Consider the following 16,142-nt stretch of genomic DNA (forward strand, 5'->3'; position numbering starts at 1 on the left):
CGCATTTTTTCTGCCGCTGTTTCAGCTTTCTTCATTTAATGGGTTGGCTACCCTTGCTGTAGAGATACAGTTTAAGCGCCGTTGAATGTGGATTGTCTTGCTACCTAAATAGACGAGACAAGCAAAGGGTGGTACAAAGGAAGTATTGTTGCTGTTGTACACACAGACAACCTGGAGCTATGGAGTAGGGTAATTATAATTTGAGAGTAGCAAGGATAAAGGTTGAGTGGCTCGCTCAGAACATAAACTTTGTGTGACCAATCTGAGCAGCATTAAAAAAGAATATTTTCCAAAAGCGGTGTGCTACAGGACACGGTTGGAGATCCCTCTGCATGTGGCCCCTGAGTTGTGTAACTGAAGGTAGACCTGTGAGATCTGTGGTGCCTTCTGTCGATACCAGACTGCAGTTGAGAGAGTAGGATTTGCAAAGGTGCCTGAAGAAATCATGCTTAATATTTTTGTTGTTTGTGTCCATAAATTCTGTGTAATACTTTTAAAATGCCTACTCAAAAGCATTATGACTAAACTGCAAAGCAAAGTTTGGCTTGTGACATATTTTGCAAGCAGTTCACTGTTGGAGTATCTCTTATGTACTACAAATTGTACACTTCACCCAATATCTTGAAGATACCAAGTGGAGAAAACTGTATACAGAAATGAGTTTATTTCTGTTGGTGAATATTCCTAGCAGGAGCCTACATCCTATATTAACACACAGAGAAAAGAGTGTGTCAAGCTTTTTTCCTCCCCCTGTCTCTAGGGAAGTTGACGGGAGAAGGAAGTCTCTGATCATGGAGGATCTCCTCCCCTGACCTTGTGAGACACTTGCTGTTTAGTACTCCTTTCTAGGCACCACATGCTGCTGCTGTTAGGGAGCAGAATGTAGGGATGTGAATGACTGGTTGACTATCCGATAAGCAAATGCTTATCAGATAGTCGACAGGCTAGTCGACTAATCACTTCTCCCCCTTGCTACCTCTATCAAAGAGGCAGTAGGGGCGGGGGGAGGGGGTACTTCAAAGTGGCAGCACTGTGTGGAGCCTGGGGCCAGACGCCGGGTTCCACGTGGCACTGCTGCTTTAAAATGCCGCGCAGCCCGGGGCCGGCTAAGGGGTCCCCAGGCTGCATGCGGCATTTCAAAATGGCAGTGCCACATGAAACCTGAGGTCTGCGGGGGGGGGGGGGGGGGGAGCTCTCCCAGCTGACCCTGGGCTCCACTCAGTGCTTTTGCCTTTGAAGTGGAGCAACAGCCCCAGGGCTCTTGATACACTTCAAAGGCCGAGGCGCCCTAGCGACTAATCAAATAGTTGATGCATTTTGCATTGACTATTCGATGAGTCAGTTACTCGAAGAGAAGAGCAACAAGAATGATGAAAGGTCTAGAGAACATGACCTATGAGGGAAGGCTGAAGGAACTGGGTTTGTTTAGTTTAGAAAAGAGAAGACTGAGGGGGGACATGTTAGCTGTTTTCTGGTATCTAAAAGGGTGTCATAAGGAGGAGGGAGAAAACTTGTTCATCATAGCCTCTGAGGATAGAACAAGAAGCAACGGGCTTAAACTGCAGAAAGGGAGGTTTAGGTTGGACATTAGGAAAAAGTTCCTAGCTGTCAGGGTAGTCAGACACTGGAATAAATTGCCCAGGGAGGTCGTGGAATCCCCATCTGTGGAGATATTTAAGAGTAGGTTAGATAAATGTCTATCAGAGATGGAGACAGTATTTGATCCTGCCATGGGGGCAGGGGACTGGACTCGATGATCTCTTGGGGTCCCTTCCAGTCCTAGTATTCTATGATTTTGATTCTAAATTTAACATCCCTAGCAGAGTGTGTGGCTGCTTCAGTGACCATAGTGTTTGAGCTCTGAGAACAAATGGCAAGACTTGTCCATTATTTCTGAACTGAGTTTTGTTTGCAGGCTTGAATTTTGGAAGCTCATTGCTCTGCTTATTGTCCTTCTTTCATTTGAAAATCAGCATTGCAGGATGATAGACCACCAATGATAAGAAAATAGAAGTTCTGTCTAGGAGTGTTCAGTGTTAATCTTATGATCTGTCCATAGTAATTCAGTTTGTAATGTGCTGTATTTGGGGAACACAGTGGTGTAAAACAAAGCGGCTCATCTGCTCGCACACAGGCAGCAGTTCAGGTGTAAGAGGGGAAGTGGGAGCTGGTGTTTGTGCAGATCCGGCTTTTAAGCCAGTTCCTCACTGGCACTGGCTCCTGCTCCCCCCACCTTTGCTGCCTCTGATACAGAGCCAGCAAGGGGGAGGGGGGAGGGGGGAAATGTGTGTAGTTGTTAAGCCTGGGCTTATTGGTTAATCTTATCAGTTAATCGTGTAGTTGTCTATACAATGACATCCCTAGACGATGACATCCCTACAACCTAAAATGAACCTGACACTTTGGGATTACGGTTCACTACTTTTGTGGTTCTGAGCCTAAGGAAAGGATTATAGTCTGTAGTTTTGGCTCAAGCTCTTACGTGGTTTTTTTTAAAGTGTAGCATTAAGGGCTTCAAACTAAATTGTTTTGAATGCATGATTCAGTTGTAGACTACCGAGAACCCGTGTAGTTTATATACGTAGATTCCATCTAGTTATCAGGGCATTGCTTGTCCCCGTGTGGGGAGGATGGTTGAGCCAGAGAAGGCTGTTGTTTCCACTTTCATTTTCAGTGGGTTTAGGACATTTTGGGAGGGAGTGGGAGGCATTGTCCTCCCTCTTGCTCCAAGATAAAGCTGGGACTAGCCTGTACCACCATCATGAGTGGATGGTGGAAAGGGGGAAATCAGCTTGTAGGAATCGGTCATCTATTTACATTATGCTGGCATGGAGAGAGCGGGGTGGAGAAAGAAAGTAACTTTCTGGTTCCTTTCATGTATGTTGTTTGTTCCGTCAAACTACTTGTTTCAATCCATGGTTAGATTCTTTTTTTCATCAACTGCAATTTTCCATAACACAAATAGGTATCTGTGACATGGTAAGATTTTACTATTGGCAAACCATGGTAAGATGTTTCTGAAGGGAGCATGCCCTTACTAGATAGAACCTTACTGGCTGAAGAGAGGCAAGCGTGACAGCTATTTGGAAAGATTCCTGAAGTGTATTAATTTTAACCGTTAACCTTGAAATTTGACATTAATTGACACATACATTAGATAAAAAATTGTTGTCTTGTTACATACTTTTTCTTGATAGACAGACAACCATGTAGAATCTTGACATTTATGTATTTTGTTTATCTTTTCTGTTGGATGATAAAGCAATCCTCTCCATCTTCCTTCTCAATTCCATTCTCATCCGGCCCCTTTCACTCTGTCTTCAAACATGCCACTACCTCTCTTATTCTAGAAGCTCAAGACTTTCCTCGCTCCTCTTGCCTCTCTGTTGTAGGGGTGTAAAATCCCTAATGGTTAACCTAATGGTAGGTTAACCTAATGGTTAACTGATCAACCAAGTAAGTAGGATCCTGGGCAGGGGAGCTTCTCCAGTCTGGCTGGAACAGTTCCCAGCCCATGGAAGTTGCTCCCAGGGAACTGGTTAACTGTTTCCCGGTAGTAACCGGTTACCTGTTCACTTCCCTACCCTATTGGATCATCTCCCTCCCTCTCTTCATCCTTGTGGTCCTTTGCATAATCTTGGCTTTCTCACCATTAACTTTTGTTTAATCCTTTACAGTCTGTTTCAACCCCTTGCTCTGCTGAGCCTGCACTCACTAGTGGTCTCTTTCTGGGTGAATCCAAAGGCCTTAATTCCATCCTCTGTATTTTTGACCTATCCACTGCTTTTAATACTCAGCAGTTTCACCCTGCTTAATTTCTTTTCTCCTTGGGCTAACTCCATGCTTGACTGATCAGCGTTTTCTTGCCTCTTGGACTGCACCTTCATAGTCTTCTATGGTTGTTTCATGTCTTCTTACTCTCTGCTGATATCCTGCAAGATTCCATCAGGAGCTTCTCTTTCTGCTTTCATACCTTTTATCCCTGTCTCATGGCTGCATTCCCATCTCTCTGTTAATGATGATTCCGAAGTCTAATTCTTCCCCCTCTGTCAATAGCTACATTTTTTGACATGTCATGCTGTAGTTTAGAGTCTTAGCAAAATTAAAGCTTCATCTCTCTTCCTTTGTCATCCCTGTTCTCCTGTCTCACAGTTTTGGACTCATTCTCTCAGTCTTATATAAGTAACTGAGCAGTGTGGAAAAGAAACATTTTTTGGCCCCTCAAACTATTATTTTATACTTATCATAACTGTTCTTTTCTCTTTGGAAATAACTTATTATAAAGATTCTGTAACTGTTTGTTTGTAACTGTCAAACTCTGTTCTCCTGGTTTCTAATTGTACTAAATCTTAGATTTCACAACATCTTTCAGTGTTTACAAAATAACCAAGTGACTATTTGATCTTTAAATTGCTGAGGTGGTGTTACTGTCTTTTTTAAATCCCTTTTACACATAGAATATCTTTCCCTTTTAGTGATTGGATGGTTGCATTGAATTTTTTTTACTATAATTTTTTTCTTGTTTGCTTTTCTTGCACTTAAAAAGGCACCATTTTATTTTATTTATTTATTTTTTTTACTTGTAGCCCCATCTGTTTTGATATGATTGAAGAAGCATACATGACGAAATGTGGACACAGTTTCTGGTAAGATTTTTATGTTAAGCAAAATGTCCATCGAACATCTTATAAAATGCATTCATTACAGTTTGGTTAGAGTTTGATTTGCATGGACACTAGGAACTTAATTTTGTGTGTTCATAATTTTTTCTGCTCACCTTTTGTTAATTGCGACTTAATTAATTGTAAAAACATGTTTTAAAATTTTGATACCTACTTGCCAGAGTGAAAAAAAAATTGCTACCATACACCTCTTGTACCTTAAAGCCCTTGTGTTTTTTTTAATCTACTGTACTTGTAGGAAGCTGACTGATAATATTTCACCTATCTAATAATATTTTAAAAGGATAGAGGATGTGAACAAACTTCTTTTTTGAGGGGAAAATTTACTTGTCACTCATCAAGCCATGGCACATCACCTCTACCCCCTTTATCTCCAAATAGCTATGTTTTGCAAAGTTTTGCTAGGAATTGCCATATTGGTTCATAGGTCCATTTACTGCAGTGTCCTGTCTTCTGTAGTGGGTAGGACTAAATGCTTCAGAGGAGAGTATAAGCATCCCAACAGAGGCAGATGTGGGATAATTTGCCCCCCTCATTAATCCTCCTTATGAGCTCTGATTGAGATCAGTTTAAGCCCTGAAGCATAAAGCTCAGTATTACATGTGCATTTTGCATGCAGTTTGAATAGCAGCAACTCTTGTGAATTTTCTTAATCTTTGGTACATTAACTGATCTTTCAGTAACACGTAACACTAGTCACCCTACAGATTGTTAGGTTTCTTTTAATGGGGAATATACTCCCCCTTCCCTCCCCCGGCATTATGTTTCCAGGGGATGTAGCTGTTTCCATATGCAACATTCTCACCTCCTGTGGTTGTTGCAAGGCCTTTTGAAGCATCCATGATATAAAACCAATCCAGTAATATCAGTCCATTGTTCCAGTGACTGGTTTGTGGAGTGAGCTACCACAGTAGGAATGTCCCAGAGGGAGGATTGGCCTTGGCATCAAGGTGCAGTGTATGATTAGTGTGTCCCTGGGATTCTTAGCAGTGAAGTAGAAAGTCCCTTATGGCATGACATTTATTATTCCACTCTGCTAGAAGGAGGGGGGGAAGCTGAGGTCAAAGATTCTTTGTGTTTCATTTAAAGTTACTGAGAGTGCCAGATAACCCTGTAGCCTAGGTATGATGCCGTTTACTAGGTTTTTGATAATTCTGGCAAAGTACCTTTATAAAGACTCCAGATACTGCTATCCTGTTCCTTGGCTTACAAACATGGTAAAAGCTGCCAGTCTCTGCTATCCAGATCATTTACTGATTTCAGCTATAAGAAATGGGTCTCCTGGTAGTCACAGACATTTAGGCTATGTCTACATTCACAGCTTCTTGCGCGAGTAATATGCAAATGAGGCCAAGCAAGGAATACCGCTGATCCTCATTTGCATACCTAATGAGCCACCATTTTTTTTCAGAAGAGGCTCTTGCACAAGGAGCGTCTACACTGCCCCTTCTTGCGCAAGAAAAACCCTCTTGCACAATGCCGTTCTTCCTGAAAAGTAATAGGTGTAATGGCATTGCGCAAGAGGGTTTTTCTTGCGCAAGAAGGGGCAGTGTAGACGCTCCTTCTGCAAGAGCCTCTTCTGAAAAAAATGGTGGCTCATTAGGTATGCAAATCAGGCTCGGCGATATTCCACGCTTAGCCTCATTTGCATATTACTCGCGCAAGAAGCCACGAGTGTAGACGTAGCCTTGGTGTATTAGCATTTGCATAGGGGTGAAGGACTAAATGTAAGCAACTCTTCCTTAACCCGAGGCAGAAACATGATTGAATTGTATCTACGTTTTTGATATGAAGCCTTTTTGCTTTAGGATGTTAATTGTTAATATTGGAACACTTGGATATTGGTCCCGTCTAGACCCATCCTTGTGCTCCATTTATAGCTGTAATCTAACAGGGCTTATGGAGCACTTTAAATTCTGATACTTTATTTTTCTGCTGTTATCTGTACTGCAATTCCATTTTGCTTTTTTCCTCATGGCCTCTAAGTTGTTTTATTTCTTGCTTTCTTTGAACAGTTATAAATGTATTCATCAAAGTCTGGAGGATAACAACAGATGCCCCAAATGTAACTATGTTGTTGATAACATAGACCATCTTTATCCCAACTTTTTAGGTGAGTCTTAGGCTTATTAATTTGCATTAGAAATACCTTCTCAGGATAAGAATTTAGCAGCAGTGACGTTCTTGTCCTGTAAACTTAAAATCCCAGGTACAAAATCTACTCATCAGCCCTCAGTCACAAGACTGAGTGGGCAGCGGTGGGTAGAGTAAATTTACACAGCACCCCTGATGTCAATGGGACTATTGTGGTGTATAATACGTGAGGATCTGGCCCATTATTATTGGTGCTCTGTAAGAAGCAAAATGAAGACAGTAGAATAAATCTTTGAACTGATTTTCTTCTGCCTCTTACTTTATAGCCAAAACTATGGTATATTTACAAGTTGCAACCAATAGAAGATACAAGACGCCATGATACAATTTTACCTGAGATTTAGACTTGGATTGCAGGTGCCATGAAGAACCATATGACCTGTTAGATCTTAATTTTCCAATGTATTGCTATCCTAATAAATAAAAGTTTGAAGAATGGGGTAAAGGAAGAAAAGAGAACTTGAGAGAAGAAAATTGACTATGATATATTCCAGTGTTTGAGGAAAATGTGAACTTGTGTAGCTTTGTGTATTGAGCTGCTTCTTAAATTTTAAGTAAAATAATACTTGAAAGGTCAGAGTGACCTCAGAACACTTCAAAAGACATTTTCTCAAATCCAAATGTATTAAGTAATTCTATTTAAAAAAGTAGAATTCTTTCCTTGCCTCAGTAAGAGTTGGAACCAAGAATGACCGGCTGAACATTGCTAATCATGGAACTAGTCCATGTTTGGAGGAAAGAAGGAAATTCTAAATTGTATTAAAGGATATATGAAATATGTTTATCTCAATGACAGTTGTTTGGGGCTGCAGACTTAAATATTTGTTTGGCCTATTTGCAGATTAGCAAGTGCCATCAGTGAATCTCTACCTCATTTCTTACTCTTTCTCTTTCTGGTTGCACTTTAACCCAGAGTAGAAACAATTTTTCTAATTAAATAATCATGGTAATTTAGAAAAGTTAGCAAAAGCAATTTTGGGAACTACACTTATGGGATTTTTTGTTTTTTTGTAACTTTACAGGTTGCATTCCCCCCCTTTTAAAAAAACAACTTCTTTCCCATATTGCTATCAGAAAGACATGGGGAAAGTGACTAGGTAGGGGAATCGGGGAAAGTGACTAGGTAGGGGAATCAGTAAAACTGCTTATAGATAATTCAAATGTTCCCAGTAATCTGAAAACATATTTTTAATGTTTCAGCTAAGTAAGAGTAACACTTGCTAGGTAAAACAGTCTTCAAGCAAAACTTTGGCTTTTTTTAATGTTCATTAAGGTGGCTACCCATTTCTTACATTAACATGTTTTTTTCTGATTTTCAGTGAATGAGCTCATCCTCAAACAGAAGCAAAGATTTGAGGAAAAGCGATTCAAACTGGACCATTCAGTGAGTAGCACCGTATGTTTCAACTCTTCTTACTTTGTTTTTATTAATGGTATTGGATGGGAATTGCTTCATAGCCTAGGTTAATGCAGGACAAATCTTACTATTGGTAGTAGTATAAGACATTAAGGTCAAAAATGGTTACAAGAGAAATAGACACATCTTTCTAGTAACCAAACTTAAACTAGACTTGATTCCAAGTAAAATCCTTATCGCATGTTCCCAGCAACACTGCTAACCAGATTCTCAGGTCTGGATGCCTCCTTCCCCCTCCAAAAGTCAAAGGGCTTGTTCGTTTGTTATATTAGATGAAAAAGAGAGGGAAAGATCCCTGGGGTGTTTTTGCCCCTTGCTATTGCAGTCCAGTCATCCTTTATAGTGGAGCCTTCTGAGGATTGCCCTTCAAAGCAAAGTTTATTCACACTGTAAGGAGGGTGCTGTGGAGTCCGGAGGTGAAGGTGGCCCCATACTTGCTCCTCTCTTGCTCTGTATACTGAAACACAGATGTGCCTTTCCCTCTGGCTGTCTTAAGGACTCTGTTTGCTACTTCAGTGGAACTTGAGGCAAGCATACGTTCCTTTATTTAAAAGACAGACCTGTTCAACCATGCCTGCCTAATCAGGGCTGCGTCAGTCTGAACACGTGCTACCAACATCACACGGAGATTTTGTAACTTTACATCTAAGTTTGCTATGTATATTTCACGTGATATTGATCAGTGATTTACTTTTCAAATGATACCTCACAAAGCATAGTCTGGACAAAGATTATTACGCTGTGTGTGGTGTGAACAAAGGGGTGTAGTTAATCAGCATCTCCTCTTGTTTTCCCTTGGGAATTTTGATAGCACACTTATGAGACACACACCACTAGATGTGTGATCCATATAACTCATGGAAACTTACTGTCACGAGTGTATTCCAGAAATACTCATTTACATCTTGGCAGTAAATAAAAGTACTTAGGGGTGGGTGTGTGTGTGTGTGTGTGTGTGTGTACACACCTAGTTTGTTCTCTTCCCCCCCCTCCCCACCCACCCACCCAAGATTGCATTTTCAGTGTTGAGATCTGAAGTCTCATTTTTTAAAAAAGGGGACCTGCCTTAAGGGTTTTTGTTTGAGGGTCTTGCTTAATTAAATGACAATGTTGAGGTATCCCCATATCTTCATGTACAGTTGAATTTTTTAATCTAAAAGCACTAGTACTGCCTAACAGATTTTGCCCTGTCGCTTTAGCAATTGTATAAGGCAGGTTTCTTGGGATAGAGATATGATAAACAAATGTGGTATATTTATCCATATTACATATGCATCTTGCACCTCAAGAAGTTAACTTTTTTCTTTAAAAATTTGAGTTCTCCTTTTATTCGACTTTTTCATAAATTTGCATATTCACTTTGATGTACCGATTTAGCAGTGTTCTTACTAGAATCCAGTATGTTGTATAAGATTTCAGGTCATATTGGCTTATTTCAAATCACATAGACATGTTTTAACATTACATAACTTTTTCCAGTAGTTGAGTTCCAGACTGAAATTAAGAACAGAAAAGATCTTAAACTATCTACTGAGCATCTTGTAAAAAGAAATATACTTTTATGTGGATGCTATTAATTTTTTTATGACTTAAATACTTCTGAGTAGGTTATTTAGAACACTTCTAAATTTAGATTGTTTGTTGACTTTCTGAGTTGTAAGAATTGTCAGTACTTTGAAATCAAAGGATTTGGTTGCTGAAACACTAAAAAAATTTGTCATGTCAGTTAATTCCACTTATACAAGTTGAGTTTATTTGAAAACTGGATCATTCCACAGGAAAAGAGTTGTCTGTAGAAATGGATTAACCACAGTGTAAAAAAGTGTTGCTGCTGTCCAGATAACATTAATTATTAAAGTATGGTTGACTTAAACAAGATCCCATTTCAACAATTTTATCTCAGATATACGCACTCTTAATGCCAATAGGCGGCTTGTAAGGTTAACTTTTTCCATTGTAAAGATTTTCAGCATGAGAGAATTGTGAAGGAGGAATGTAATCTATCACTTCAGAAATTAACAACTTGAAATGAAAATCTGGTTTTCTCTTTACTGTACACATTTACTATATTCTTGTTCTGTTACTTATACTCAGTCCTGTAACACACATGCAGAGCAAAACTATAAACTTAATCGAGGGGAGGCATTGGGTTGATGACAGATTTTATCCCCAGTCCTGCAAATGCACATGCTTAACTGTAAATATGAGAGTAGTCAATAACTGAAGATTGGAGACATTGCACTAATTTCTTAGAAATTGCAGTGTAACAAAATATCTTGAATTAGTCATATAGTCCTAAAATTCTAAGTTAGTTTTCATCTGGCCTTGTTGCTGAATGGGATGTAAAGAGATTTTGTTTTAGCAAATTCCTGAATTGTTTTTAGTGACACCAGACTTGTGATGAATTCTGAAGTCTACCTTACTGCTCTACATACATTAGCATAAGACAATTCCTCAAAATACTTTCCCAGTTAAGTTGTTGGGATGTGATACAACACAGAATACATGTTTTCTATACTTTTTTGGGAATTTTTCTTTCTGAAAACTACTTAAGATACTTCAGAGGATGAAATACTGCAACACTAATTTAAATATCTTGTGTCAAACAACTAATCTGTATTTACCTTCTTTCTCCTCTTTTCCTTTTCTTAGAATGGACACCGATGGCAGATATTTCAAGACTTATTGGGAACTGATCAAGATAATCTTGACTTGGCAAATGTTAACTTGATGTTGGAGCTGCTTGTACAAAAAAAGAAGCAACTGGAGGCAGTAAGAAGCTTTTCCTGTCTTATTTCATTTACCAATAAATTAATTGTGATTAATCACAGGTATCTTCTTTCCAAAACACATGTCCTTGTTTCTGAAGTGGACTCACCATACGGAATTAATCTATAGGGTTTTCTATAGAACCCCATTGCTCTAGTATTGAACATTTCTCCATTTCACTGATTTTTTTTCATGGCAGCAGTCTGACTGGTATTGAAGTATGATGCAATAAATGCTTGTTTATGATTTCACTTGCGGTAGAGGAACATGCTGAAGGGGAAGCTGAGCATCAGTATTGAGGGCGGAGAGAGGGAATACAGAAAGTGACCTGCCATGCAAGTGGCTATTAGAGTACAATCTCTGTTTTTGATACAATTTGCTGAGTGAACATTTAACATAAAGATATGAAAAATTTGAAGATTTTACTAAACAATAATCCTTTAAGGGGAGCTTCACTCTGTTTACCAATTATTTGGACTGTGAAGCAGTTACTGTGAAACCAACTTTTAGCTCTTACAGCTTCCAATGTTAAGTCAAAAGAATTTGAGAGAGATCAGCATCTCTGAAAATCAGGCCTGTTCCCTCTTCATGCTTAAAGAAAAGCTGAAATTGTCTTGCTTGTCATAGCAGTATGAAAGTTCATGAGGTTATGAAGCAGTCTGTCACTAGGAATAAACAGCAGAACATTTGGGTTTTGTATAATTTTGCTGTAATTTTGGTGTTTGAGTATAGTGCTATACGATTTTGTGATTAGCTCTTGTGATTTTCCTGGAAAATGGTCATCTGAAACCAGCAATGTGAGAGGAGACAGGCCTAACGTAAACCAGTCTATGAAGAAGCATGAATATGAGTTAGGGACATTAAACTGTGGTTAGCTGACAAATCGTGTAGTCGATATAATATGCAGGATGCCATTTGTAGTCTGCAGGAGCACCTCTGCAGTGCCGCAGCAGGGTAGCTCCAGGAGCTGGCTTGAGTGAGGACTACTCAGTCTTGGCTCATGCTGGCTCTGGGAGCCAGCTGCGCTGCAGCTCTACGTTTTAAATGTAGTAAAAACCACTGGGCTGTTACTATGTTTAAAATGCAGAGGCGCAGCATCCCGGACTAGTGCAAGCTGGGACTATTCAGTCCCAGCTCACGCTGAGTCCAGCAGCCCCTGTTCCTGGTGGTCTGGGGCTGCTGCTGGAGCAGTGTCCCCTATTCCCACCTGTTGCCCCTGATAGAGGCAGCAGGGGGTGAGCGGGCAGGTGGCACCATGGAGCTGGTCCTGGGGGGAACTGGCTTTTAAGATGGCTCCCCCCAGCATTGGCTTACGTTCTCCCTCCCTTCTCCCCTCCCCGGTGCCTCTCATAGAGGCAGTGGGGTTGGGGAGGGGGAGTGAGCTGTCGATAATCTAGTCAACTACCTGATAAGCTTATGCTTCTCGGGTAGTCGACTAGTCAACTACTTGCTAACATCCCTAATGCGCTAATGGTCTAGATTTGGAGGTCAGGTTATATGGCGGCTTATACCTGGTTTGTCAGATGTGCTGGTGGTGGTATATATGTTAGCCTCCTTCAGGATCAATGAAGTCATGATCTATTGGTTTGGCTTTGGGCTCCTTTGGGGAAATTAAATTCCTTTTACATTTCTGGCAATAAAATTGCTGTAGTAAATGTAAAAGAGGTCTTTTTAAACATACTGTGTGTGGATTTGCATGTGTATTTACCTGTGTATAGAGAATAGACCCTCTGTGACTGTTTAACATTCGCCTTTGGGCTGGGGTCAGACTTGATAATAAATAGGTTTCCCCCCCTAGAAGCTGTGGATTGGCAATGTGAACACACATCACATTCTCCTTCTGTGAACAGAAACCTTTCAAGTGGAGTGTTTATATCTTGTTCAATTATAAGACTATCACTTTCAGAATAGACGCATCACCTAGGCATACGAATAGTAATGCTTCACTTACATTTTTGCTTATACCCATTCAGATTAAATAAGTAATGTGTTCTCTCTAAATTTTACTCACCTCCTTTTCTGGTTTCTATCATGGAAACATAGAACAGCAAAAGAACCAAACCGGAAAAGCACCTTTATCCCCTCTTTCTCAGCTGCTATTTTTTCCTTTAATGGACCCATGTTGCTCACTCCTTTGTCCCACCTTTTGAGTTCATTTTCAGACCTCCAGTAAATTAGATTTTCTAAGGTCTGTGCAAATTGCTCTGCCATGTGCTAGTCTAGTAGTATTGCTATACTGATGTTAGGCATAGGAAGAGAATCTGCATTCCTGTTTCCCTCTTGCTCTTCAAGTTTCTGGTCATTGGAGAGGAAAATGTAAGGAATTAATTTATTTAGGAAACTGAAACACCTCTCTTCTTTCCCAAAACCAGCTAATCTTCGCTATGAATTTATTTTCCATTGTAGAAGCTATCTTTTTGTGCTTCTGTGCAGTGTTCACTTGGGGAAAGGGATGTCATTTTCTGAAACTAAATTATTGCTGTTGAGCATGTTGATTAGAGGTGAAAGTTCAAGATCTACCAGCAGTGGAAGATGAGAAGATATGTGAGCAACCTTTTCTCTAAAAGGGTGTGGACTCACTACAAGCAGGGCGGGAGTGAGTAATGTGCTTTGCTTGTTAACCGCCTGTCATGCACAAAGGGGGAATATTCATGACATAATATAAAAATTTGCCGGGGGCCAACCCAAACTTTGAAATCTATGAAGCAAAGGAAAAGCACCTTGTTTGTAATTGCGACTTACTGTGCTGCTCCTTTCGCCTACTGCTCGTTCAGTAATTTATTTGTATACATGCTCTGAATGCATAAAATTAATCTGTTGTTTCTCTCTCAACTTATCTTCTTGTACAGGAGTCCCATGCTGCCCAACTACAGATCCTTATGGAATTCCTCAAGGTTGCCAGGAGAAATAAAAGAGAGGTAGCAGATATTTTTTGGTTTTGTTATTGCAAGGCATTTTCCTTCTATTAAAAAAAAAAAAAGGTAATCTTGAAATATTGCCTCAGTGGAGAAAATTCTCACCTGTAGACGGATATTTGAAATGCATGGATTTCAAGGACTATAGATTAGATTAGATATGGCAGCTTTGATTTCTAACCAATGTTCCCTTTTTTTTAAACATATTGTGGGTTGCGAGCACGTGGAGAAGGGAAATTGTCAAGGAAAGTGTGCCCAATGGCAACTTGCAGCAAATTCTTGAAACAAGATGCAAGTGTGAGGGGAAGATGGAAAGTGAGGGAAGGAAGGCTGGGAGGCTCTTTTAAAGTTGTTTCCAAAATTTATTTAAAAAAAAAAGTCACTGCTAATTTCACTTATGCAATACCAAATTGGGGTAAGTAGTAAAGATTGGTCAGAACGTAGAATTAATATAAAGATTTTTTTAATATATAGGCACATGGGATTTTAAAAAGAAATTAGCAGAAAATAATGCTATTTAAAATAGGAAGAGTAAAAGGAAGGTATTACAGAATCATGTAAAAAGTTCATTACATGGATAATCAAAAGGTAGGTGAAGAGGGACTTAGTGCCATAAAGGAACAAGAGACACAGAGATGATATGGACATTAAAATTGATTTCTGCCAACTTATAGCATTACAGACTTCTATTTCACGTGCACTTTATCCCTTACTTGAGAGTTGATGTGTAGATATGTCCCAAACTGTGGAAGTATCTTGTTTCTTAAATATTTATAAAGCATGCCCCCTTGTGTTAAACCAGTTTTTCTTAAACATTTTAATGCACAATTTAAAAGAAGGGGGGGGGAAACTTTGTTCAGAAGTAGGTTCATATTGGGTGTTGGCAGAGCTTGCTTTGGTTCCTGTGTTTAGCACCTTTCTATTTTGTCTTCAGAATCTCTGCTTTCACCTTTTAAGTAAACGAAAACCTCTAGCTCTTCTAATTGTGGAGAGAATGTAAAAACATTGAATCAAGATAGGTCTTCACTGGGCAATAAACTTGACTGTTACTCCGACATGGCCCCCGCACTCCTCCCATCCACCCTAATCCTTTCACCAATGTTTGATGCTTTCAAACCAGGTCAGCTGGCTTGTCTGGGGCTATAGGTTAAAACCCAAAGGAGGGTTCCAGTTGGGCTGGGAAACCTCCTGCTTTGAAGTGAGAACGTATGGCTAAACTATGTAGGTGCTAATAGTCATACAGTGCCTTCCTGCTGTTCTTCCCATGTGCCTTGAAGGCCAAACAAGTCCTCCCGAAAGAATTGGAGTAGCTCAGCTTGCAGCAGTACAAAGAATTCTTAGCAATGCACACGGGTGAATAGGGCATCAGGGAGGACACAGTAATTCTAGTGCTACTTTTTCCTGTGGTTGCACACTGCCAAGTGAGTCTAGCCTTGAGTGTTGGTCACCTGGGTTAAGTTGGCAGTGGAGGCAAGTCTAATTATTATTTCTAGTCTAATTATTTTAGATACGGCTATTGGGAGCAGCCCCATTCATCCAAGTGAGGTGCTAATTCAAAAGCCAACTGATGATTAAATGTCAACATTAAGTATTTCATTCCTCATGTAATAAAGGAGAGGGAAGTTCACAGAACTGTCCAGCTTCCTGTGAGGGCCACAAGCTAAATGAGTCAGTGTGACACTTGCAAAAAAAGCAAAGATGATTCTGGGATGTTGTGAGCAAGACACGAGTAATAATTCTTCCGCTCTACTCGGCGCCGATTAGGTCTCAACTGGAGTGTTGTGTCCAGTTCTGGGCCCCACATTTCAAGAAAGATATGGAGAAATTGGAGAAGATCCAGAGAAGAGCAACAAAAATGATGAAAGGCCTAGAAAACGTGACCTATGTGGGAAGGCTGAAGGAATTGGGTTTGTTTAGTTTGAGAAGGGACATGATAGCAGTTTTCAAGTATCTAAAAGAGTGTTACAAGGAGGAGGGAGAAAAAATTGTTCTCCTTGGCCTCTGATGTTAGGACAAGGAGCAATGTGGTTAAATTGCAGCAATTTAGGACACGAGGAAAAACTTTGTAGCTGTCAGGGTGGTTAAACGCTGGAATAAATTGCCTGGAGGGGTTGTGGAATCTCCATTATTAGAGATATTTAAGAGCAGGTCAGACAGACGCCTGTCAGGGATGATCATTCTAAATGGTACTTGGTCCTACCATGA

General features: G+C 40.0%; 1 protein-coding gene across 2 annotated transcripts in view; it reads left to right on the plus strand.

Annotated features, from left to right (window-relative positions):
• COP1 (COP1 E3 ubiquitin ligase) overlaps positions 1-16,142 on the plus strand; it is a 146,132-nt gene that overhangs the window by 5,871 nt on the left and 124,119 nt on the right. Inside the window, exons 2-6 of one of the 2 annotated variants that reach the window (XM_075936898.2) lie at positions 4,587-4,646; positions 6,698-6,795; positions 8,156-8,232; positions 10,906-11,025; positions 13,872-13,940. In XM_075936898.2, the coding sequence (XP_075793013.1) occupies positions 4,587-4,646; positions 6,698-6,795; positions 8,156-8,232; positions 10,906-11,025; positions 13,872-13,940 (424 nt within the window). The remainder of the gene's footprint in view (positions 1-4,586; positions 4,647-6,697; positions 6,796-8,155; positions 8,233-10,905; positions 11,026-13,871; positions 13,941-16,142) is intronic. The other variant, XM_075936899.2, reaches the window with a different exon arrangement.

This window comes from Pelodiscus sinensis, chromosome 9 (assembly GCF_052426305.1).
Source record: "Pelodiscus sinensis isolate ZL-2025 chromosome 9, ASM5242630v1, whole genome shotgun sequence".
NCBI lineage: Eukaryota > Metazoa > Chordata > Testudines > Trionychidae > Pelodiscus > Pelodiscus sinensis.